Genomic DNA, 22,520 nt, shown 5'->3' with positions numbered 1-22,520 from the left:
ACTTTTCGGGTCCGTTTTATTTTAAATGTTTTTTTGTGGATCTAAACTCTGAGGCTGAACTGGGATCAACACTGAGGATTTTTATTCATAAGTGGAAAACCTGACGTCCCTGAAAGCAGCACAAAGGAAATCGTTTTTTAATCGTGCACAGTATTTAACATTTGATTGTTAATAAAATGTTTTACATGAGACTCTGCAGCTCAGAGTCTCTGGAGAACAGAATACTTCATGAATATTCATGAATACTTCGTGAATACTTCATGATGGTTCATCAGAAACTCACATTCTGCAGAATCGAACGGAACAAGTCTTTTTAAACATTACAATTACAAAATATGTTTTACCTCAAATCCTTAAACCGACTCCTATGACCAAACAACTATGAAGGTGAAGGAGGGTTAGCTAACCAAGCTAACGAAGCTACTGAAGCACGCCGCCGCAGCCAATGAAACGCCACAGAGCCAAACAAACTCTTCAGATTCAAAACGAAGCACAGGACTAAAAGCTGCGAGTCGTCGGGAGTCCGTCACACAGGAGCCGGACCGGCGCTGACCTGAGGGATTTACAGTAGAGCGTCTGGACTTGAGGCCGCGGCGGGGGTAAAAACACAGTCCTGTGTAACTCCGCCTCCTCCACAGTCTCTTTACAAAACATCAAGTCTTTTAATCAAACTATTCATCGTTTCTGTACAAACTTTAAATCAGGTTTCCACATGGCGACCGCGGGTCGAGTCCAGAGAGTCCGAGGGCCTCCTGACCGCACGAGTCCCGCCGCCGAGTCCTATACGGCCGTGCTGAGGGAGTCAGGGGTCATGGGCCTCGGAGCCGCGGGGCCGTCCGTGGGCGTGTCCGGCCCCACCAGGAACGTGCTGCTGTCTATGGAGTCCTCCCTCTCCTGAGGCGGAGCCGCCGCCGACCCGGGACCGCGCGGATTAGGAACGTCAGACTGTAGTCCGTCTGCGATGGCGTTCATCTGGCCTGGTACCATGGCGACGCCGGCGTGACCTGAACACAAGATCAGTATGAACGTGTCGTGTTCACAAGAATTCACCGACTTAACTGGTCTGTGGATAATGTCTGTGAATTTATAATTAACGAGTCACATGACTAAAACTGAACAAAGCATCGTCTGAGTAAAATAAATGAACCTAAACCAGGGACAGGTTAGCCACGTTTAGAACGACACGCCAGACATGCCACGGACACGCCACGGACACGCCACGGACACGCCACAGACACGCCACGGACACGCCACAGACACGCCACGGACACGCCACGGACACGATACATTTAACACTTTTGGGACACTTTCGGGACAGCTCTGAGTTTGGATGGGACGATGTTAAAGTTTATCCTTACAATTATTGTGACCAAAATAATTGTGATTAACGATATTATCACAATAATTACTAAACCAAGGCAGGATAATGTCCTCATGTGTGGACACCAGGACCTTGTAGAGATGACAACCCAAAATGTGTTGTCCTCATGTGTGTTGTCCAGGTCCCAGGAGGTTTTATGTTTTCAGATTCATTCATGGTTGTTGTAAACTCAGATGTGCAAAATGGTGCTCAGCTAGTGCTAACGTAGCGATAGCAAAGTCGATACAAACACGGATTCATACAAATCTAAACTAACACAAACTACATTAAACAGTTTATTTCTCAGTGTGTTACTTATGATGGAGATTTTCAGTTCAAGTTTGTCAAACGATGCAGATGTTTGTCTCATAAACGTGCGTGTAAATTACTTGTGTCAGTTGCTCGTGTCAGTTGCTCGTGTCAGTTGCTCGTGTCAGTTGCTCGTGTCAGTCGCTCGTGTCAGTCGCTCGTGTCAGTCGCTCGTGTTTGCCCTCGTGTTTTTTCTTTCAGACTTTGACCGGTGGCTCATCTTGTTGCTCTTGTTTTTCAAATCCATAATAATTCCACACATCAGACTTCACCTTCTTCAGTGGAGGATATAAATGTGTGGAGTCATCCAAATCCAGATCCACTGCCCACGAGCCGTGACTGAGGTGAAGAACCGTCCCCAAATCAGAACAGAAGCTACAAGTGTCACTGCTGTGACAGAGCGCCCCCTTGTGGACAAATACCAGAACTAACATCTAAACACTATTGAAACTGGAAACATGAGTCAGACTGGAGCCGTAAAGACGATTTTACTCGTGTGCGATGATCATGATTATTCAAAAATGCCATGAACGATTAAATGTGGTTGTTTTTTATCGCAATTAAAAGATATTAATTTATATCATCCCATCCCCTGCGACCCCCTGGGCCCCTGCTCTGAGGCCCCGGCCCTGAGGCCCCGGCCCTGAGGCCCCGGCCCTGAGGCCCCTGCTCTGAGGCCCCGGCTCTGAGGTTCTTGCGGCGGTTCTTACCTAGGTCGACGTAGAGCAGACTGTCGGGGTTGATGGACGCCTCGTACGGGGGAGGGGGGTCGTCGGGGTGGGGTATATCGGGGTATTTGTAGGCGGCGTACGGCGGCGGCGGCTCTTGGAAGTGAAAGGCCCCTCCCTCTCCGTCGTCAGACAGGTGCAAGGGGGTGAGGCCCGTCCCAAACACGTCTGGGCCGTAGTCGAACCCGGGAACTCTCCGGCCGAGGTTAAAATGATGCACTGAGACAGAGAGGACGGCCAAAAGTCACATTTAAATTTAAAGAAACAAATCAGTGAAGAAGAAAAACCAAACGGCGGCGCTCACAGTTCCCCCCGATGAGCGTCTCGATTCGTTCACGCCGTCGCTGACGGAGCCTGTGGACCATGAACAGCAGCAACGACAGAATCAGGAACGAAGAAATACAACTGACGATGAGACGCATCCCACTGGCCATCGAGTCAAACAGGCTGTTCCCATCTGAAACACACAACACACAACACGTGAACCACAAACACACACACAAACACACAACACATGAACCAAACACACACACAAACGCACAACACGTGAACTACAAACACACAACACATGAACCACACACACAAACAGGCGCCCCCATGTGGATGAAGTAGTTACTGCCATGTCCAAAGGCTTATGTGAGGTGGAGGAGGTGAGGGACTTGGAGGAGGTGGAGGAGGGGTAGGTGGAGGAGGTGGAGGTGGAGGAGGTGGGGTAGGTGGAGGTGGAGGAGGTGGAGGAGGTGAAGAAGGAGGAGGAGGTACCTGGGTCGAGGCATGTAAACTTGCAGCACTCTTTGGGGTCCTTGCGGAAGTGCTGACAGCCCTGCGGCCGCTCGCACAGTGCCGCCACGCACATCTCGGGCTCGCCGTCGTGACACGTGCAGCTCAGACACGGGTCGTCTCCTTTCGGCGTGAAGTAGAAGCCCTCGTTCACCACGTTGTCCTTGATGTCCACACACGTCTGACCTGCAGAAGAAAACCACATGAGAAACACCCGCCTCAGGCCCAAAGACGTTTATTTTCACGTACGTCGTTTGCAGAGAAAAGGGAACTTCTTGTAGCAGTTCTCGGCGTGCCAGCTGTGCAGGCCGCGCTCGTTCATACTTTTGATCTGGAAACGCTGCAGCTGAGCACAGAACACGCTGTCCTGGGACGGGGACGCGTCACCGATGGACGCCAGGCCCTCAGGGGGAAGGAACACCTGCATCGCACCTGTACAGAGAGCGCCTGTCAGAGAGCGCCTGTCAGAGTGAGCCTACACCTGTACAGAGAGCACCTGTCAGAGTGAACCTACGTCAGAATGAACCTACACCTGTACAGAGAGCGCCTGTCAGAGTGAGCCTACACCTGTACAGAGAGCACCTGTCAGAGTGAACCTACGTCAGAGTGAACCTACACCTGTACAGAGAGCGCCTGTCAGAGAGCACCTGTCAGAGTGAGCCTACACCTGTACAGAGAGCGCCTGTCAGAGTGAACCTACGTCAGAATGAACCTACACCTGTACAGAGAGTGCCTGTCAGAGTGAACCTACGTCAGAGTGAGCCTACACCTGTACAGAGAGCGCCTGTCAGAGTGAACCTACACCTGTACAGAGAGCGCCTGTCAGAGTGAACCTACGTCAGAATGAACCTACACCTGTACAGAGAGTGCCTGTCAGAGTGAACCTACGTCAGAGTGAGCCTACACCTGTACAGAGAGCGCCTGTCAGAGTGAACCTACACCTGTACAGAGAGTGCCTGTCAGAGTGAGCCTACACCTGTACAGAGAGCGCCTGTCAGAGTGAACCTACACCTGTACAGAGAGTGCCTGTCAGAGTGAACCTACACCTGTACAGAGAGTGCCTGTCAGAGTGAACCTACACCTGTACAGAGAGTGCCTGTCAGAGTGAACCTACGTCAGAATGAACCTACACCTGTACAGAGAGCGCGTGTCAGAGTGAGCCTACACCTGACTGAACCTACACCTGTCAGAGTGAGCCTACCCCTGTACCTCGTGCAGGTGTCAGGCGTCGTAGGTTTAACTGTACCTTTGTAGGCCACCTCCCAGCGTCCCTGCAGAGAGTGGTTCTGGTTGGTGATCACGTACTGGTATCCGACCCAAAACCTGAAAACACAGTGTGAAATATCAGCAGAGGAGTTTGTAGATTTAAATGTTTTATATTTTAATTTTAAAGTTTACACGGACTTGCACTGGTCTTTGCGCTCACAGACTTTCTCGTCAAAGTCCACCTCGATCTTTAAGATGAACTGCAGCTCTTCGTTGGTGACAAACGTGGCGAGCGACCCGTTCACCTTCTGACAGGTGTCCACCGCCTGCCAATAGTTCTCATTCCTCAGGTAAACTTTATAACAGCTGGCCGTCTTCTCATAGTGATGCCACCCGGTCGGACACTTTTCTGCAGGCGATAAAAACACATTAATAACAACAACAACAGTAATAATGACATTTATAAATAACAATAACAGTAATAATGACATTTATAAATAACAATAACAGTAATAATGACATTTATAAATAACAACAACAGTAATAATGACATTTATAAATAACAACAACAGTAATAATGACATTTATAAATCAGCGACGTTTAAACTTACTGTTGAATCGCACGGGCTGAGCTACTCCAATCACATCTTCAACCTGGTCAAACCCATTTCCATAACGGAACCGTTCCTCCTTTAGAGCTGCAAGACACAGGGTCAGAACAGGGTCAGAACAGGGTCAGCACAGGGTCAGCACAGGGTCAGGTCTGTCTCAAGGTTTACATGTTTAGTCCAAATAAATCTGAATTCTTTGAGGTTTTGTGCATTTTCTTTTTGGTTGAAATCTGACCTGAACTCTGACCCTTTCTGCAGAGGATCTTTATTTTAAAATTTATTAATATTAAGTTCCCTCTATGTACATTATGTATATGTATATATATATGTGTGTGTGTATATGTGTGTGTATATGTGTGTGTGTGTATATATATATATATACACACACACAATGAGTCAGTGTCAAACAGCCCTGTCGTTGAGGCGTGTGGACATGTGCTTTATTTTTATGAATGAAATCCCAAGGTCTTAATAAACGCTGCTGTTGGAGCCCAGTGGGCAGGAGGCAGGTCACATGCACACGCGGCAGGCACATGCACACGCGGCGGTCACATGCACACACGGCGGGCAGGAGGCAGGTCACATGACTCAATCCTTTCAATAATTCCCATTATGTGTCACAGATCTGAGAACGACTTAATAAAAGGGAAAACAAAAGGATTTGAGTCCAGGGCTAAATACGTGACCACAGGAGTGAGACGGACACGTGTGACCACAGGAGTGAGACAGACACATGTAACGACAGGAGTGAGACGGACACTGGTGACCACAGGAGTGAGATGAAAGCATGTGACCACAGGAGTGAGACGGACACGTGTCACCACAGGAGTGAGACGGACACGTGTCACCACAGGAGTGAGACGGACACGTGTGACCACAGGAGTGTGACCACAGGAGTGAGACGGACACGTGTGACCACAGGAGTGAGACGGACACGTGTGACCACAGGAGTGAGACCACAGGAGTGACCACAGGAGTGAGACGGACACGTGTGACCACAGGAGTGAGACGGACACGTGTGACCACAGAAGTGAGACGGACACGTGTGACCACAGGAGTGACCACAGGAGTGAGACGGACACGTGTGACCACAGGAGTGAGACCGACACGTGTGACCACAGGAGTGAGACGGACACGGGTGACCACAGGAGTGAGACGGACACGGGTGACCACAGGAGTGACCACAGGAGTGAGACGGACACGTGTGACCACAGGAGTGACCACAGGAGTGAGACGGACACGTGTGACCACAGGAGTGACCACAGGAGTGAGACAGACACATGTAACGACAGGAGTGAGACAGACACATGTAACGACAGGAGTGAGACGGACACTGGTGACCACAGGAGTGAGATGAAAGCATGTGACCACAGGAGTGAGACGGACACGTGTCACCACAGGAGTGAGACGGACACGTGTGACCACAGGAGTGAGACGGACATATGTGACCACAGGAGTGAGACGGACACGTGTCACCACAGGAGTGAGACCACAGGAGGGACCACAGGAGTGAGACAGACACGTGTGACCACAGGAGTGAGACGGACACGTGTGACCACAGGAGTGAGACCACAGGAGGGACCACAGGAGTGAGACGGACACGTGTGACCACAGAAGTGAGACGGACACGTGTGACCACAGGAGTGACCACAGGAGTGAGACGGACACGTGTGACCACAGGAGTGAGACCGACACGTGTGACCACAGGAGTGAGACGGACACGGGTGACCACAGGAGTGACCACAGGAGTGAGACGGACACGGGTGACCACAGGAGTGACCACAGGAGTGAGACGGACACGTGTGACCACAGGAGTGAGACAGACACATGTAACGACAGGAGTGAGACGGACACTGGTGACCACAGGAGTGAGATGAAAGCATGTGACCACAGGAGTGAGATGAAAGCATGTGACCACAGGAGTGAGACGGACACGTGTCACCACAGGAGTGAGACGGACATGTGTCACCACAGGAGTGAGACGGACACGTGTCACCACAGGAGTGAGACGGACACGTGTGACCACAGGAGTGAGACCACAGGAGTGACCACAGGAGTGAGACGGACACGTGTGACCACAGGAGTGAGACGGACACGTGTGACCACAGGAGTGAGACCACAGGAGTGACCACAGGAGTGACCACAGGAGTGAGACGGACACGTGTGACCACAGGAGTGAGACGGACACGTGTGACCACAGAAGTGAGACGGACACGTGTGACCACAGGAGTGACCACAGGAGTGAGACGGACACGTGTGACCACAGGAGTGAGACCGACACGTGTGACCACAGGAGTGAGACCGACACGTGTGACCACAGGAGTGAGACGGACACGGGTGACCACAGGAGTGACCACAGGAGTGAGACGGACACGTGTGACCACAGGAGTGACCACAGGAGTGAGACGGACACGTGTGACCACAGGAGTGACCACAGGAGTGAGACAGACACATGTAACGACAGGAGTGAGACAGACACATGTAACGACAGGAGTGAGACGGACACTGGTGACCACAGGAGTGAGATGAAAGCATGTGACCACAGGAGTGAGACGGACACGTGTGACCACAGGAGTGAGACGGACACGTGTGACCACAGGAGTGAGACAGACACATGTAACGACAGGAGTGAGACGGACACTGGTGACCACAGGAGTGAGATGAAAGCATGTGACCACAGGAGTGAGACGGACACGTGTCACCACAGGAGTGAGACGGACACGTGTCACCACAGGAGTGAGACGGACACGTGTGACCACAGGAGTGTGACCACAGGAGTGAGACGGACACGTGTGACCACAGGAGTGAGACGGACACGTGTGACCACAGGAGTGAGACCACAGGAGTGACCACAGGAGTGAGACAGACACGTGTGACCACAGGAGTGAGACGGACACGTGTGACCACAGGAGTGACCACAGGAGTGAGACGGACACGTGTGACCACAGGAGTGAGACCGACACGTGTGACCACAGGAGTGAGACGGACACGGGTGACCACAGGAGTGAGACGGACACGGGTGACCACAGGAGTGACCACAGGAGTGAGACGGACACGTGTGACCACAGGAGTGACCACAGGAGTGAGACGGACACGTGTGACCACAGGAGTGACCACAGGAGTGAGACAGACACATGTAACGACAGGAGTGAGACAGACACATGTAACGACAGGAGTGAGACGGACACTGGTGACCACAGGAGTGAGATGAAAGCATGTGACCACAGGAGTGAGACGGACACGTGTCACCACAGGAGTGAGACGGACACGTGTGACCACAGGAGTGAGACGGACATATGTGACCACAGGAGTGAGACGGACACGTGTCACCACAGGAGTGAGACCACAGGAGGGACCACAGGAGTGAGACAGACACGTGTGACCACAGGAGTGAGACGGACACGTGTGACCACAGGAGTGAGACCACAGGAGGGACCACAGGAGTGAGACGGACACGTGTGACCACAGAAGTGAGACGGACACGTGTGACCACAGGAGTGACCACAGGAGTGAGACGGACACGTGTGACCACAGGAGTGAGACCGACACGTGTGACCACAGGAGTGAGACGGACACGGGTGACCACAGGAGTGACCACAGGAGTGAGACGGACACGGGTGACCACAGGAGTGACCACAGGAGTGAGACGGACACGTGTGACCACAGGAGTGAGACAGACACATGTAACGACAGGAGTGAGACGGACACTGGTGACCACAGGAGTGAGATGAAAGCATGTGACCACAGGAGTGAGATGAAAGCATGTGACCACAGGAGTGAGACGGACACGTGTCACCACAGGAGTGAGACGGACACGTGTCACCACAGGAGTGAGACGGACACGTGTCACCACAGGAGTGAGACGGACACGTGTGACCACAGGAGTGAGACCACAGGAGTGACCACAGGAGTGAGACGGACACGTGTGACCACAGGAGTGAGACGGACACGTGTGACCACAGGAGTGAGACCACAGGAGTGACCACAGGAGTGACCACAGGAGTGAGACGGACACGTGTGACCACAGGAGTGAGACGGACACGTGTGACCACAGGAGTGACCACAGGAGTGAGACGGACACGTGTGACCACAGGAGTGACCACAGGAGTGAGACAGACACATGTAACGACAGGAGTGAGACAGACACATGTAACGACAGGAGTGAGACGGACACTGGTGACCACAGGAGTGAGATGAAAGCATGTGACCACAGGAGTGAGACGGACACGTGTGACCACAGGAGTGAGACGGACACGTGTGACCACAGGAGTGAGACGGACATATGTGACCACAGGAGTGAGACGGACATGTGTCACCACAGGAGTGAGACGGACACGTGTCACCACAGGAGTGAGACCACAGGAGTGACCACAGGAGTGAGACAGACACGTGTGACCACAGGAGTGAGACGGACACGTGTGACCACAGAAGTGAGACGGACACGTGTGACCACAGGAGTGACCACAGGAGTGAGACGGACACGTGTGACCACAGGAGTGAGACGGACACGTGTGACCACAGGAGTGAGACGGACACGTGTGACCACAGGAGTGACCACAGGAGTGAGACGGACACGTGTGACCACAGGAGTGAGACCGACACGTGTGACCACAGGAGTGAGACGGACACGGGTGACCACAGGAGTGACCACAGGAGTGAGACGGACACGGGTGACCACAGGAGTGACCACAGGAGTGAGACGGACACGTGTGACCACAGGAGTGACCACAGGAGTGAGACAGACACATGTAACGACAGGAGTGAGACAGACACATGTAACGACAGGAGTGAGACGGACACTGGTGACCACAGGAGTGAGATGAAAGCATGTGACCACAGGAGTGAGACGGACACGTGTCACCACAGGAGTGAGACGGACACGTGTCACCACAGGAGTGAGACGGACACGTGTCACCACAGGAGTGAGACCACAGGAGTGACCACAGGAGTGAGACGGACACGTGTGACCACAGGAGTGAGACGGACACGTGTGACCACAGGAGTGAGACCACAGGAGGGACCACAGGAGTGAGACGGACACGTGTGACCACAGGAGTGAGACGGACACGTGTGACCACAGGAGTGACCACAGGAGTGAGACGGACACGTGTGACCACAGGAGTGAGACCACAGGAGTGACCACAGGAGTGAGACGGACACGTGTGACCACAGGAGTGACCACAGGAGTGAGACGGACACGTGTGACCACAGGAGTGAGACGGACACGTGTGACCACAGGAGTGAGACCACAGGAGTGACCACAGGAGTGAGACGGACACGTGTGACCACAGGAGTGAGACAGACACATGTAACGACAGGAGTGAGACGGACACTGGTGACCACAGGAGTGAGACGGACACGTGTGACCACAGGAGTCAGACGGACACGTGTGACCACAGGAGTGAGACCACAGGAGTGACCACAGGAGTGAGACGGACACGTGTGACCACAGGACTGAGACGGACACGGGTGACCACAGGAGTGAGACAGACACATGTAACGACAGGAGTGAGACGGACACTGGTGACCACAGGAGTGAGATGAAAGCATGTGACCACAGGAGTGAGACGGACACGTGTCACCACAGGAGTGAGACGGACACGTGTCACCACAGGAGTGAGACGGACACGGGTGACCACAGGAGTGAGACGGACACGGGTGACCACAGGAGTGAGACGGACACGTGTCACCACAGGAGTGAGACGGACACTGGTGACCACAGGAGTGAGATGAAAGCATGTGACCACAGGAGTGAGACGGGACACGTGTCACCACAGGAGTGAGACGGACACGTGTGACCACAGGAGTGAGACGGACATATGTGACCACAGGAGTGAGACGGACACGTGTCACCACAGGAGTGAGACGGACACGGGTGACCACAGGAGTGAGACGAAAACATATGACCACAGGAGTGAGACGGACACGGGTGACAACAGGAGTGAGACAGGCATGGGTGACCACAGGAGTGAGTCGAAAACATGTGACCACAGGAGTGAGACGGACACATCTGACCGCAGCCATAACAGGAGTGAGACACATGTCATGTCACCCTCAGGAGTCAAGTGACCACAATACTCTTTCAAAACTGACTGAGGTGGAAAAGGCCCAGGAGCCCAGGTCTGAAGTCCAGAGCCTGGACGCCGTAGTGTCCAGGCTCTGGACGCCGTAGTGTTACTCACGGGGACAGTCCATCTCGTCGCTCTTGTCCTCACATGCTGTCCATCCGTCACACTGCCAGGACAGAGGGATACACTGCAGCTTTCCACTGCGGCAGGCGAACTGGCCCGGACAGCGCGGCTCTGAAACACAAAGACGACATCATACGGTCATCATACGGTCGACACAAACATCTCATCTGTGTCACTAAAATGCTGAAAAGAAGTCCCATTTTTCAAACAATCGAGGGTCAAACAGATGAAAGGCTTTTATCAGGAAAGTTAAAAGAAAAAAAACTCTTCATATTTGACTCTGTGGTGAAACGAGGCGTCACTGCAGAACAGCCACAGAGGAAAGGTCTACCTCCGTGTGCTGGTGACAAAGGCCTGAAATCATGTGTGGATGTAAATAAACAGGAGATATAGAGTCACTGTTGAGTTCATTCGTCTGTAAGAAACATGTCAAACTTGGCCAGTCACAAACACCTCCAACATATTCAGTAAATGAACATGATTTTTTTTAGGGTCTCCTGAGGCACATCACCAGGAAACTGTGTCGGGTCAAATCATTAGTAAAACTTAAAACTCATTAGAAACATCAACAAGCTCTTAAATTTAACATAGTAGAGTAAATAAATCTCTGTCTGTGTGTTCTTAAAACTTAGGCCGATTTCAGTTGTTTTTAACCACATGAATGAGGACAAACACTACAATGCACACAATAGAGTCTTGTGATTTCTACTGCCTCCAGTCAATAAAAAATATAAAAATACTTTTGTTTAGAGTTCATAGAAGGTTAAAAGTTAACGGTGAGGCTCTTTCTGCTGGACCTGGTGAGTCCCATTTCTATGGAGGTCAACAGCAGAGACAGAACGGATCCAATCGTCTCGAATCTGTATCTGAATCTGAGCCACAGCGCGTGAAGAGCATCAAAGTGTTTAGGTCGCCCCAGGTCCACACAAAAACCACAATGAGACCTGATCATGAGGGACGAGACTCAAATAAATCCTGAAAAACTATGGACGATGTTCTTTGCTCTGAACTAACTCATCTTGAATCTCGCTGTACCAGGAAATGTCTTACCTGACAATAATCTGGCCAGAGCTAGTCCTGCACCTGGAACAAATAGAAACAGTAGAATAATTCTCCTCCTGTGTTTTATTTTGAAGATTCCCTTCTTTAGGAACGGCTCCATGACACTACAGACATGTTACTGTTACTGCACTGACTGTGAGGCGTAAAACCATTTGTTGTTGTTGTTGTGAAGTGTCTGGAGGGTCCAGCACCGGCCAAACTGTGGGGTCAGTTTAAAGACGAGTGTTGACCTCAGTGGACGACGGCTCTGTTGTGACCGTGCAAACATTTCTGCAACTCACATTTTTCCAAAAGTCTCAAATGTGAATCTGTCACAAACACCACATCTGCAAGTCATTTGAGACTTTTAGAATGATTTACAGAAAACACATCTACAGTAAAAGGGAAGTTCAACATGCAAGTTTTACATTTAGTCACTTTGTTCCATTTGAGACTTACACAAGTGTCTTACCCACGTTTGAGTTTCCACATTTATAAATGAGACTGAAATAAAGATGATTTTATCACTTATGCACTTTGTACATCTCTATTGTCCATATTTGTTGAAATTCAGGTAAATAGTTTTGATTAATTCTTCGTTGATAAGACTCTGCTGTGCATCTGCAGAAGGTCGTCACAGACATGACAATAAAGTCGACACTTAAATACTGAATTTTAAATGAAGTACAAACACATTTCGTTTTCAAAAAGGATCCATTTTAAACTGTCATGTTTTTAAGACCATATTTGCCTTTATACAGTTGTCACTGAATAATTAACTTCCTGTTCAGGGCTGATCTGTGACCAGCGAAGTTTAATGAAATAATCTCTGTGCATTAGTTTTAGCGTGTTACCCTGTTTCTACCTCCACCTTTCTACCTCCACCTCCACCTTTTCTCTGCAGCCTGAGAGTCTGTTTTGTTTATCTGTTGTTTTTAATGAAGTGCATCACAAGACAAGCCCGAGGAGAACCACAAGATGCTTTTGTCTCATAAATCTATTTATCAAATGCAGTTTACAGTCAACAGTTTGTTGAATAAAGTCACGAGACCAAACTCTGGAAACGTTCTTTTAATCTGTCCACTGTGATATTTTGATTTGTACAGATTTTAAAAAACTGTTTCAAGGATCTGGTCAGAATCTGGTGTTGAGCACCAACCAAACAGGAGGTGCAGTGTGTGTGGAGAAACAGGAGGTGCAGTGTGTGTGGAGAAACAGGAGGTGCAGTGTGTGTGGAGAAACAGGAGGTGCAGTGTGTGTGGAGAAACAGGAGGTGCAGTGTGTGTGGAGAAACAGGAGGTGCAGTGTGTGTGTGGAGAAACAGGAGGTGCAGTGTGTGTGGAGAAACAGGAGGTGCAGTGTGTGTGTGGAGAAACAGGAGGTGCAGTGTGTGTGGAGAAACAGGAGGTGCACACTCCACTTTAAGATGAGACACTTTACTATGTCATATATTTGATATAAATGTTGTAAATATATAAGGCCTTGTGCCTTTGTATTTCTAAGGTGCTGTGCAGCACCTCCTGCAGGCCTCCGCCCACCTGACCCTCCACCTGAAGCCTCCTCCTAAAGCCTCCTCTTATCTCATGGCTCTTAGCTCCACACACTTGTGCATTTATTCTTTTCCTGAAGCCTCCTCTCCTCCTCCTGCTCCTCTTAAAGCCTCCTCTTTGCTCCTAGAGCCTAGCTCCTCATTGTGGTGCATTTACCTGTCCTCCTGCTCCTTTTCTTCTCCTCCTGCTCCTCATTGTGGTGCATTTACCTGTCCTCCTGCTCCTCCTCTAAAGTCTCCTATCCTCCTCCTGGTCCTCCTAAAGCCTCCTCACTCTGGTGCATTTACCTGTCCTCCTTCCCTAAAGCCTCCTCTCCCCCTCTTTGCTCCTCACTCTGGTGCATTTACCTGTCCTCCTCCTCTAAAGCCTCCTCCTCTTTGCTCCTCACTCTGGTGCATTTACCTGTCCTCCTTCCCTAAAGCCTCCTCTCCCCCTCTTTGCTCCTCACTCTGGTGCATTTACCTGTCCTCCTTCCCTAAAGCCTCCTCTCCCCCTCTTTGCTCCTCACTCTGGTGCATTTACCTGTCCTCCTCCTCTAAAGCCTCCTCCTCTTTGCTCCTCACTCTGGTGCATTTACATGTCCTCCTGCTCCTCCTCTACAGCCTCCTCTCCTCCTCCTGCTCCTCCTCTTTGCTCCTCTTTGCTCCTCTTACCTGTCCGTGGAGGGTCCGTTACTGTGAGGACGAAGAGCAGAGAGAGGAGGACCAAACTGCAGCTGTCAGCCTTCGGCCACATTTATCCCCCATTCATAATATGTCACTCAGAAAAATAAAAAACAGGAGGATGAGCTCCACCGCGGCCTGGACTTCACCCGCTCACTCCGCTCACTCTGTGGAGCATTTCTGCGGCTCAAACTCCGTCTGCAGGTCACATTCCTGTCGAATATGTTCTGTTGTGGTTATTTAGGACAGGGTAATATAGGCTAACACGGGCTAACACGAGCTAACACGAGCTAACACGAGCTAACGCGGGCTAACACAGGCTAACATTAGCAAACAGCTCCTGCTCCGTCCTGTGCGTCCTGATCCTCTGTAGATCCAAGATGGCCGCCGCCTCCCATCACAACAATCCCAAACACGCAGAGAGTAGATCAGCTGAGGAGAGGGAGGAGGAGAGGGAGGAGAGGAGGAGGAGCCTGCTGGAGGAGAGGGAGGAGGAGAGGGCGGAGAGGAGGAGGAGCCTGCTGGAGGAGGAGGGAGGAGGAGAGGGAGGAGGAGCCTGCTGGAGGGAGGAGGAGAGGAGGAGGAGCCTGCTGGAGGAGGGAGGAGGAGAGGGAGGAGGAGAGAGAGGAGGAGCCTGCTGGAGGAGAGGGAGGAGGAGAGGGAGGAGGAGAGGGAGGAGGAGAGGGAGGAGGAGCCTGCTGGAGGAGGAGGGAGGAGGAGAGGGAGGAGGAGCCTGCTGGAGGCAGGAGAGGCTACAGACCAGCTGAGGAGAGGAGGAGGAGCTACTGCAGGAGGAGGAGTAGAGAGGGGGAGGAGCTGCTGCAGGAGGAGAGGAGCGATGGAAAAGGAGGGAGGAGGAGCTGAGGGGGGGAGGGGCTGTGGGAGGAGCTTAGCAGATTAGGCCCCATTAACCCGCTGTGTGCTAAACACTAAAATATTTAAATGAACTAAACGTCGTGATGACGCTGAGTGAAGCAGACAAATCCAAACAGACCCAAGATGTTACAGATGTTATTATAGATGTTATAGATGTGATTATAGATATTATAGATGTGATTATAGATGTTATAGATGTGATTATAGATGTCACTATAGATATTGTAGATGTCATTATAGATATTATATGTTATTATAGATGTCTATAGATGTCATTATAGATATTCTAGATGTTATTATAGATGTCATTATAGATATTATAGATGTTATTATAGATGTCATTATAGATATTATAGATGTTATTATAGATGTCACTATAGATATTGTAGATGTCATTATAGATATTATATGTTATTATAGATGTCTATAGATGTCATTATAGATATTCTAGATGTTATTAAAGATGTTACTATAGATGTTGTTAAAGATGTTATTATAGATGTCATTATAGATATTATAGATGTTATTATAGATGTCATTAGATACTACTATACCATACGTGCTATAAATGTTACTATATGTGTCATTACAGGTGTTATTATACATGTTATAGATGTCATAGATGTTACTAAATATGTTGTTATAGATGTCATTATAGATGATACTATAGATGTTACAATAGACATTATTGTACGTTATTATAGATGTCATTATAGATGCTATTGCAGATGTCATTATAGATCTTACTATAGTTATTATAGATGTCATTGTAGATGCTTTTGCAGATATTATAGAGTTTACTATAATTGTTATTATTGATCTTACTATAGATATTATTTATGACCTATAATTCGTCAATAAAATGAATGGAAGATGTTGGCAGGACTATGTTTAGTGATATAGCCTAATACAGCAAGAAAAATCTTTAAAAATACATAGATAATTATTTTTGTTCAATAGAACAAGATCACTGAAGAAACAAAAGTCCCATAGAAGGGCTCACATCTAAAATGAACAAAAAAAGAACAAAAATGCAGAAATGAGACACCAATACTTTAACTGAAGAACAAGAGTCTGTATCAGGTGTGTGTTATTTTCGGTTTGAAATGGCACATCCAAAATTGGACTGCAGTTTCCCCGTTTCCAAATCTCAAAACAAAACAGAATTGTCTTTCTGTTGCCCTACTTGAAGGCGAGTAGTCAGAGGAAGTGCGATCACTGCTCGAGGCTGACAGAACGCCACACTGCGTCTGTGACTGGGGACTGGCTTCACTCGGTGCAGCTGAGTCACTGCACCGACGGGGCTTCCATCAGGAAAACATCAAAATTTCAGCTTACAATTAAAATAACTCGTTTTAATTTTTCCAATTTAGGTTTTAAACCCAAAAACAAATAATGAATCATTTCCCAATTTTCAATTTTGTTTTGAGATTAAGAAACAGGAAACACAAGTCATCAGATTTTAGATTTTCCATTTTCAAAATGAAAATCAAGCGGCACAGCCCATATCTCCTCTGTATGCTCAGCATTTATGTGTTTAATATGGCGTTTTGTTCCCTTTAGAAAAAGTCTGACGCTTTCCTGCGTTTGGGAAGCTGTAGCAGATTGTCTGTAAGAGAAGTGACGTCCTGAGAACTCGGAGTCTTGGCCTTGTTGGGCGTGGGGGTTCCTGATGGGGTTACGGGGCCGGTGAACGGGGACTTGCAGGCCACATTTCGGTGGGAAGGTGAAGGGGTATAACTCGCTCTTAGTGCTTTGTCTGTGTATTTACTCGAAGTCCGATTGACGAGTCTTTGTAAAGCGGGGCTGAGGGCGGGGCTCGTACCTTTTGGTGTAAGACTGCAAACAGAAAAAGCAGAGATAAATTCATTTTTAGCAAGAATGAGATGAAAATGTTAAACCGTGGCACAAAAACTCTTCACAATCACCTCGCCAGGTTCTGTGTGGCCTTCCTCAATGCCTCCTGTTTTTTTGCACGATTTTTGGCAGCTGCTTCATTGGCCATCTTCAAACCAAGTCTTTCTCGTCTTCCTGGTTCTGGGATCTGGGAGAAGGTTATAAAAATGTCAATACTTCTCATTTGCCAAAACACTCAAAGTTTGGGGTGGCAGTAGCTCCACACGGACAAAGGTGTTGGCCATGTTTGTGTGGAACCAACACCGTGTGGCAGCTGTGGCTCTAGAAGTAGCCAACCATCACAGTACAGATGAACACTGGACTCTTGGACATTTAAATATGGGTCATTATTATTATTACTGCAACTTACCTTAAATGATGGGCCGTGGTTCCTTTCTATATACGGTGAGTCAGAGCCATCCAGTCGAAATGGGGTGCTCTCAATCTCTCCCCAGGTCATAAGAGGAGAATCAGCTACACCTATAAACATAAAAAAATATTTTTACAATGACTTTTCAGGGCAGTTGGCAACGGCCACTTCACACTTACCAGGTGCCGGTGACGGCGTAGCCACGTAGCCATACCCATTTACAGAGGGAGATTCTTGAGGTATGAGCTCCTTTCCATCAGGACCAACTTTACCCTGTTTAAACTGAACACAAAGGGTTCATATCAGAGACATTACATGGGATGCAATATGTGATTAGTTTTTTAAAAATAGGCTTTGTATAATATTACTTGAGCATTGAGGGCTGCAGCCTGCTGTATCTGGCTTTTGTTGAGAGCTTTGCTGAAAGGATCTCCAGAAAATCGTGTATTCTTGTGCACAACCTCTCTTGGTTTCTTAAAGACAGTGTCATCTGGCACTCCTTTATAAAACATAAAACACAAACAGTAAAAGGTGCGTTCTATGTTTTGTTTACAAAGTGGGAAACGCTGCCCTCACCCTCTGGATAATACATTAATGCATTCTTGGCCTTATACTCCCAAGTCTCCAGTCCGGCTTTGACACACTCCAGAGCCGCTTTCTCTGGAGCTGGTAAAGCCAGATTCTCTTCATGTCGCTGTGAATGAAACAGAACTGATTTATCCACAGATTCATCTGTAGGAACAAAACAATGACATATTGTAAACGAGCATCGTACCTGTTTAAACTCACTCTCTGCTTCATATAACCAGGCATGCTTCAGTTTCTCTTTGTCTTTTGCCAGCTCCATTATCTGTTCAAAAGATGCATTATCTTCACTGGTGTTTTTGGCGAGGAAACGATCCAGAGTTGGCAGTTCCTTTTCTATGGCTTCATCTTCTTTAGTGTCTAAGAAAAGGTTTTTGTTTTTTTAAATGTCACCAAAATAAAACATTCATTTGTTTCATTGTGTGCTGCTCTACCTTTATTCATCACATTCCTACTGTGACCAGCAGCAGGAGACCCTGGCAGACCCACCGGAGTCTCAAAACTGGCTGGTGTTACATCTGATGAAAACAGATTAAAGTACAAAATGTCAAAGTCCACATAAAATGACACAACTAAACTTTGTATTTAAAGTAGTGTTTAAGTAGTGTTATAAAATAAATAATAAACAAATAATGTATAAATAGTATGTTAAACCCTCACAGGGAGCTGTGGACTGTGGCGTGGCTTTTGTCAGGGAGGATCCATATTTGATGGAGATGTCCCTCATTCTCTGTAGATCTCCATTCTCCTCGGCCTCCAGATATTCCCTTTGTGCTTGGAGCTTTGTGACATCAGGGAAAAAGTCTCGCTGAATGATTTTCTCTAAATTCTACGACACAAAAACACAGTTAGTATTGTAGTAAACTCCCATAATGCTCTACACGTGAGCCGGAGCAAACACACAGTGTTTCGTTGATTTTATGACCAACATGAGTCTTTTTTTACCTCTATGTAGTCTTCTTCCTCCAGCACTTTCCTCTTCGGTTTCTCGTTGTTCTGTTCTTCTGGTTGAGGCCGTAGAGAGACTGTAGTGACCGAGGAGGAGCCCAGAGTCCCGCACAGAGCTCTCCTCACGCTGGAGCTGCCCTCCATGTCCACAGGGACAGACACAGGGACAGACACAGAGTTAGCCTGAGCGTTAGCCTGAGCTAGCACTCTGTCACTATTCTGTCACTATTCTGTCACTATTCTGCCAATATACTGTCAATATACTGTCACTACACTCACTGCGTGTTTATAAAACACGAGCTGAAGCTGAAGCACACACACATCTGCTGTTATTAGAGAAACGGACTGACGTCTGGACTAGTGTAAAAGCGCCATGGCCGCCATCTTTAACATGTCTCTGTTTTGGCGTTAGTGCTACGTCACCTCTACGTCACTAGTTACCGGAAACACCTGAAGATAAAATAAAACAGACAAAAAAACAAAAACAAAACTCAGTGATATAAATAAAGCCAAGGGCCTCCGGGAGATACAGTTCTGCACAGTTCTGCTCGTTTCTGCTCGTTTCTGTTCGGTTCTGTTCGGCTCTGTTCGGTTCTGTTCGGCTCTGTTCGGCTCTGTTCGGTTCTGTTCGGCTCTGTTCGGTTCTGTTGCCATGGCAGCAGTGGCGGCAGTGGCAGCCATCTTGTTACTGTAGGAGGAGCAAAAGTCTGACAGAAATGGATTAAAACTTTTTGTTTTTAGACCCTGATTAACATCTGTCACGTGACTGTAGATGAAAAATAGCCTTCTTGGATAATTCAGGCATATTTACAGAAATGTTACTTAATATGGACTGTCCCTAAAATAAATAATAATAATACATAATAATAATAATAATAAGGGTCAAAGCTCTGGATTTTGAAAGTTAATGTTCCTTTTAAAAGTTGGACTACGCCACCTGTTGGTAATACAGATATAAAACTGCTTTGTGTATATAATGTTCCAAGGTATGGCATTATCTGGGATTTATTGTATTCTTTAAATATCTTTAAAAACATGCTTTCTTTCTATGAGCGGGGTCACATCTCCACAGATCTGACTTGGCCTCACGGTCTGAGGTCAGTTTACAGCAATAACATCTCCAAAGAGACAAGCAGGTGACCTCCCACAGAAAAGTGACATAGTGCAGCTTTATTTGATTTTATTTACCACACACAATAACACACAGTGTAGTTTTTCTATGTGCACACAAAACAAACAGGATTTTCATTAGTAAAATGTCGATTTTTTCCTTTATGGTTAAACCATAAACAGCAAATGAACAAAGATTAAATACAAAAACATCCAGAACAATCACCAAGACACTTTTAAGAAAATGGCTTTAAAAGTGTTCCCTTCTAGTTTGCACATGTTCTCTTGTAGTTTGCACATGTTCTCTTGTAGTTTGCACATGTTCTCTTGTAGTTTGCACATGTTCTCTTGTAGTTTGCACATGTTTTTGACATCATTCGAGCTCTGAGTTGTTTAATACTCAGAAAGATGATGTAATAAATTTAAGTGACATTGACAAATGAAAACAGCAGATTCCTGATGTTCTAAACTAAAGGCTGTAAATGTCACGGTTTGTTGCATTAAACATTTAAACATTTAAACATTTAAACACGCCGGAGCACCACACTGAAAACACGTAAACAAGGTGAGTCATGGTTTCATGTGATCATTTTGTCCTTTGAATCTTAGTTTTCCAGACGTCCCACGCTGTACGTGAGTCTCTTCTGTCGTCTCCACTTTGCTCTTCGGTTTTTAAACCAAACCTGTGTTTTTTTAAAGAAAACATCAGTAGCATTCACCATCTCATAAGAGCATGCTTTATGTGTTTCCATGGAGACGTCTCCGTGGTCGGACCGGACGTCTCCGCGGTCAGACCGGACGTCTCCATGGTCAGACCGGACGTCTCCGCGGTCAGACCGGACGTCTCCGCGGTCAGACCGGACGTCTCCGCGGTCAGACCGGACGTCTCCGCGGTCAGACCGGACGTCTCCGCGGTCAGACCGGACGTCTCCGTGGTCAGACTTACCTCCACTCTTTCTTCACGCAGTTGAGCTCGTGCAGCCAGTTTCTCCCTGGTGTTGACGTCTGGATACTGGTTTTGTAGAAACAGCTCCTCCAGTGCCTCCAGCTGCTCCTCAGTGAAAATGGTGCGGTGACGTCTGGTTCTCCTCGACGTTTGACCGCGCTCCTCTTTCTGACCGTCGTCCGGCCTCTGGTCTGAGAGCAGAGCTTTGGACCATCCATAGGCACAGGCTGAAACAGTAACAAACGTGTTTCTTAAAAGAAAAGAAAAAGCGGCTTTATAAATCCTACCTTCATGAACGTAGTCCGTCTGAAACACGTCTCCACAGTAAACACAACGGGAGCAGAAGCAGCAGCAGAAGCACGTCTGCTCTGACCTCTGACCTGACCTCTGACCTGGATCCACTCTGCTCACTGAAGGCTGCGGTGTGTGTTTGAGTCCGGAGCCCGCGGACGCAGGGCCGTCCTCAGGAGCGTGGGGACATGTGCTCAGAATGTTTTCGATGCTAAAAGGAAACTTCTGTCTCTCCATCGACACAGACCAAAGCATCTTTCCTCCTCCTGGTCCAGGGGCAGCTCCTTATACTGAAATTTAGAGGTAAAAAAAATAGAAAGAGTGTAATCCCCCGACGGAGCAGCCACAGAAACGTCTGAAACATAATTCTGGGCTAATCTGGGCAGTTTTGTGCAGAGGTTCAGGAGGACAGCAGGTTCAGTTAATCTCGCCTTATTCCTTTCTCCTCCAGAAATCAGATTTCACTTCATAAAATGAGAAGTGGAGCTAAGATCCTCATTGTTACGACTTTAGAGAAAAGGGGATTGTTGGTTTTATATCCCGGGATTTAGTCCAGGATTTAGGCTCCGGAACGTTTTGGTGTGGCCAGAGGTTTGTGTCCAGGATTAGCTCTTAAACACATTTCATAATGTCGCCTTGACTGATGCTACAATAATCTGATAAAACTGTGCATTTGGTTTGAAGACGCCTAAGAACAAGCACATGAACACATGAGGAGTATGAACACATGAGGAATATGAACACATGAGGAGTATGAACACATGAGGAATATGAACACATGAGGAGTATGAACACATGAGGAGTATGAACACATGAGGAGTATGAACACATGAGGAGTATGAAACATGAGGAGCAGAGTATGAACACATGAGGAGTATGAACACATGAGGAGTATGAACACATGAGGAATATGAAACATGAGGAGTATGAACACATGAGGAGTATGAACACATGAGGAATATGAAACATGAGGAGTATGAACACATGAGGAGTATGAACACATGAGGAGCAGAGTATGAACACATGAGGAGTATGAACACATGAGGAGTATGAACACATG

General features: G+C 48.0%; 3 protein-coding genes across 4 annotated transcripts; all 3 read right to left on the bottom strand.

The window, feature by feature from the left end:
- Nucleotides 1–62: 62 nt before the first annotated feature.
- dgcr2 (DiGeorge syndrome critical region gene 2) lies at nucleotides 63–14,868 on the bottom strand. 2 transcript variants are annotated; one of them, XM_033989975.2, is made up of 11 exons: nucleotides 14,430–14,855; nucleotides 12,236–12,268; nucleotides 11,177–11,296; nucleotides 4,995–5,081; nucleotides 4,582–4,792; nucleotides 4,424–4,500; nucleotides 3,427–3,609; nucleotides 3,160–3,363; nucleotides 2,702–2,854; nucleotides 2,380–2,616; nucleotides 63–1,004 (listed from the first exon to the last, which is right to left on the bottom strand). In XM_033989975.2, exons 1-11 carry the CDS (start codon nucleotides 14,509–14,511, stop codon nucleotides 781–783), a joined length of 1,611 nt encoding a protein of 536 aa, XP_033845866.1. In that variant the 5' UTR covers nucleotides 14,512–14,855; the 3' UTR covers nucleotides 63–780. The 2 variants fall into 2 exon arrangements, with proteins under 2 accessions (XP_033845866.1, XP_033845867.1); XM_033989976.2 differs by lacking the exon at nucleotides 12,236–12,268 and having other exon boundaries at nucleotides 14,430–14,868.
- A 1,318-nt stretch (nucleotides 14,869–16,186) lies between these two features.
- Nucleotides 16,187–19,545, bottom strand: ess2 (ess-2 splicing factor homolog). Its single transcript, XM_033990220.2, has 10 exons — nucleotides 19,111–19,545; nucleotides 18,826–18,994; nucleotides 18,600–18,683; nucleotides 18,356–18,525; nucleotides 18,157–18,274; nucleotides 17,949–18,079; nucleotides 17,760–17,862; nucleotides 17,581–17,690; nucleotides 17,243–17,358; nucleotides 16,187–17,153 (listed from the first exon to the last, which is right to left on the bottom strand). Exons 1-10 carry the CDS (start codon nucleotides 19,255–19,257, stop codon nucleotides 16,874–16,876), a joined length of 1,428 nt encoding a protein of 475 aa, XP_033846111.1. The 5' UTR covers nucleotides 19,258–19,545; the 3' UTR covers nucleotides 16,187–16,873.
- A 1,283-nt stretch (nucleotides 19,546–20,828) lies between these two features.
- On the bottom strand, nucleotides 20,829–21,697 carry LOC129457385 (homeobox protein goosecoid-2). Its single transcript, XM_055231814.1, has 3 exons — nucleotides 21,457–21,697; nucleotides 21,170–21,396; nucleotides 20,829–20,906 (listed from the first exon to the last, which is right to left on the bottom strand). Exons 1-3 carry the CDS (start codon nucleotides 21,695–21,697, stop codon nucleotides 20,829–20,831), a joined length of 546 nt encoding a protein of 181 aa, XP_055087789.1.
- Nucleotides 21,698–22,520: the final 823 nt, after the last annotated feature.

The sequence above is a fragment of the Periophthalmus magnuspinnatus genome, chromosome 23 (assembly GCF_009829125.3).
Source record: "Periophthalmus magnuspinnatus isolate fPerMag1 chromosome 23, fPerMag1.2.pri, whole genome shotgun sequence".
NCBI lineage: Eukaryota > Metazoa > Chordata > Actinopteri > Gobiiformes > Gobiidae > Periophthalmus > Periophthalmus magnuspinnatus.
The sequence above is the reverse complement of the archived record's forward strand: the minus strand, read 5'-3'. Positions and strand labels throughout refer to the sequence as shown.

What these genes read in the sequence shown, in the direction of transcription:
- LOC129457385 (XM_055231814.1), bottom strand. Translation starts at nt 21,697, where the DNA reads ATGGAGAGACAGAAGTTTCCTTTTAGCATCGAAAACATTCTGAGCACA. An exon ending in GACGGACTACGTTCATGAAG is followed by an intron (nt 21,397 to 21,456) that starts GTAGGATTTATA and finishes TTACTGTTTCAG; the next exon opens with CCTGTGCCTATGGATGGTCC. An exon ending in TGCGTGAAGAAAGAGTGGAG is followed by an intron (nt 20,907 to 21,169) that starts GTAAGTCTGACC and finishes AAAAAAACACAG; the next exon opens with GTTTGGTTTAAAAACCGAAG.
- dgcr2 (XM_033989975.2), bottom strand. Translation starts at nt 14,511, where the DNA reads ATGTGGCCGAAGGCTGACAGCTGCAGTTTGGTCCTCCTCTCTCTGCTC. An exon ending in GTTTACATGCCTCGACCCAG is followed by an intron (nt 2,855 to 3,159) that starts GTACCTCCTCCT and finishes TGTGTGTTTCAG; the next exon opens with ATGGGAACAGCCTGTTTGAC. An exon ending in GACGCTCATCGGGGGGAACT is followed by an intron (nt 2,617 to 2,701) that starts GTGAGCGCCGCC and finishes TCTCTGTCTCAG; the next exon opens with TGCATCATTTTAACCTCGGC.
- ess2 (XM_033990220.2), bottom strand. Translation starts at nt 19,257, where the DNA reads ATGGAGGGCAGCTCCAGCGTGAGGAGAGCTCTGTGCGGGACTCTGGGC. An exon ending in TAGGAATGTGATGAATAAAG is followed by an intron (nt 18,526 to 18,599) that starts GTAGAGCAGCAC and finishes ACCTTTTCTTAG; the next exon opens with ACACTAAAGAAGATGAAGCC. An exon ending in CAGAGAGTGAGTTTAAACAG is followed by an intron (nt 18,275 to 18,355) that starts GTACGATGCTCG and finishes TTTCATTCACAG; the next exon opens with CGACATGAAGAGAATCTGGC.